At 42.1% G+C, this 2,500-nt stretch overlaps 1 protein-coding gene across 1 annotated transcript in view; it reads left to right on the top strand.

Moving 5' to 3' along the window:
* Positions 1-2,500, top strand: part of LOC138866712 (uncharacterized) — a 293,769-nt gene that overhangs the window by 272,935 nt on the left and 18,334 nt on the right. Inside the window, exon 15 of the mRNA XM_070140054.1 lies at positions 1,077-1,225. Within this exon, the coding sequence (XP_069996155.1) occupies positions 1,077-1,225 (149 nt within the window). The remainder of the gene's footprint in view (positions 1-1,076; positions 1,226-2,500) is intronic.

The raw sequence follows: 2,500 nt of genomic DNA, 5'->3' as shown, positions 1-2,500 counted from the left end.
AAACTGCACCCCCACGCCACCCTCCCCCAGATAGATCCTCGCTGTCATATGAAAGACACTGCGTTTAACAACCCTCCCCTTGTACTGCACTTCGACCAGCTCTCGCTTCACGCTTCCCCCTTTCAGCCCATTTCACTTGCACCGGCAGCGTGCACTGGTACGTCACCCTTGGGTTTGCGAAGCCCCGTCACCCTGTCATTACCCCCGTGGTTTCTGAGCACGATGGCGGAGGATTCTCGGAAAACGACGGGGAAGCGAACAATCGAAGCAGTAGTTCAGTGAGCGGAAGAGTGCTCGCGTGTGGACAGCTATCGCCCACTGTATAGCCCGACAGTGTTACCAGATGCAGAAAAATAACAATCAGCGAGTATCTAGACATTCAATGCACATGCCAGATGTTTCGATTTATACGATCCCTTTTCTATTTTATTTTGTCTGTTTTCTCTCTCTCTCTCTCTCTCTCTCTCTCTCTCTCTCTCTCTCTCTCTCTCTCTCTCTCTCTCTCTCTCTCTCTCTCTCTCTCTCTCTCTCTCTCTTTTCTTTTCTTCTCTTTTCTTTTCTTTTCTTTTCTTCAGTTTGCAACGATATTCGCAAAAAAGTATAACCAAATACTATATTCAACACCACCATAAAACCAGATATACAACGCATAACAACACATATCAAAGTAATACTCTTATTAGCATGATGACATATCAAAAGCTACATAATAGAGCAATATGCAAGATATGACAACATAAAGCAATAACTTTATACCATGTAAGCAATTATTACACACAAACTATATGTCATGCAAGTAGAAACGATATAACACATACAGGCTAAACCAACCTATAAGCAAAAATTACACCAACATCAAAGCAAAAATCATATCCCTCTAAAAATAAGGGCAACATACAAGTAAAATCTATAACATACAAGCACCAGACCAGCAATACACCTATGCTCTGCCAACACACAAGCCGGCATATAACACCGACAACTCAACACCCACCCGCAAGCAAAAATACCATCATACAAGCAAAACCAACACATAACACGTGATTCACTCCTCACTCTCCGCATCTCTGCCGCAGGTGAATACAACTTGACAACTGGCCTGTTCCTGCTCCTGGGGTTCAGCAGGACGGAGGAGGCCCTGCTGAAGAATGTGACGGGCGGGTCAGCTGTGGACGCCCTGCTGCCGCTCCAGAAGATTGTCAGAACCATTTCAGCAAACATGGGCGTAAGTAGTAGCACTTGTGTGGTACTTACGATGAGGCCGAGCGGTAGTTGAGAATAAGGTAGTCATGGTAACAGAATGACTGGTGTGCCAACGGTATTTGTGTGGTACATATGATAGGAAAGAGAAGTGGTTGGTATTTAGGGGAATGAAATTGGTACCTGTGGAAGAGAGAGAAAGAGAAAGAGTAGTAGTTGGTAATAATGTAGTGGAGTGAAATTGGTACCTATGTCGTAGTTATGACTGAGACGAGTGGTAGTAGGTTATGGTATAGTGGAGTGACATTGGTACCTATGTGGTAGATCCGGATCAAAATTTCATAGCATCAAAGTTGGCCTACGGTGCACCTCTAGTAAAAAAATATCATAAAAATTCTGCTAACCAACTGACCAGCAAACTAACCAACGCTACCAAAAACATAGCCTCCTTGGCGGAGGTAATAATAATATAGAGTGAATGTGTTTTCTCCTACGACAGAGAAGACAAAATTCCTGCACAGCGTTTTCATTTCCTGTGGATAGTTTTCTCGGCTTCTACATTATTAGATTGTGATATAAGATTACTACCTGTATGATACAAACAATAAGTAGACTATCGTATTAACAGCCAGAATGATTAGAATGACTCGTACGAGAGTATTGAATGCCATTAGTTGGCTATTTAGTCATGCGCTGGTTTAGCTTAGTTTAGAGAAAAAAAAAAAGTGGAGGTGGTGTGATGAATGCGAGCGAGGCGAAACGGGTTCAAGAATACCGAATAAGAATTGTCACTAGTCTTTTTTTCTTCTTCTTCTTCTTTCTTGTGGCTGTTTTTTGCTTCATTTCGTGCAACAGATTCGTAATTAAAGACAAAATGCTAGATTGACGAGATCATAGAACAAAGCCACTCCGTACAAAGGAGAGATCAATGGAATGATTTTGGTGCAATGAATGACATATAGTGAACGATCACGAAAATGTCGGTTGTGCGTAGCTTCGAGATGTTGTTTTGTGTCCATTGTATTACAGACCAATTGTATCCATTTATTTTCTATTTGCATTTGCATTTTTTTTATTCATTCCAGTCTCTCTCTATTTTTTTTTTCTCTCTCTCTCAATCTCTATCTATCTATCACGCTCTCTCTCTCACTCTCTCACTCTGTGTGTGCGTCCTTGTCTTTATAATTTTTCTGCCCCTTCTTTTTTCTCTCTCTCCTTCCTCCCTCTCTCTCTCTCTCTCTCTCTCTCTCTCTCTCTCTCTCTCTCTCTCTCTCTCTCTCTCTCTCTCTCTCTCTCTCTC

Source organism: Penaeus vannamei, chromosome 26, assembly GCF_042767895.1.
Source record: "Penaeus vannamei isolate JL-2024 chromosome 26, ASM4276789v1, whole genome shotgun sequence".
NCBI classification, from domain to species: domain Eukaryota; kingdom Metazoa; phylum Arthropoda; class Malacostraca; order Decapoda; family Penaeidae; genus Penaeus; species Penaeus vannamei.
This window is presented reverse-complemented; position numbering and strand designations above follow the sequence as displayed.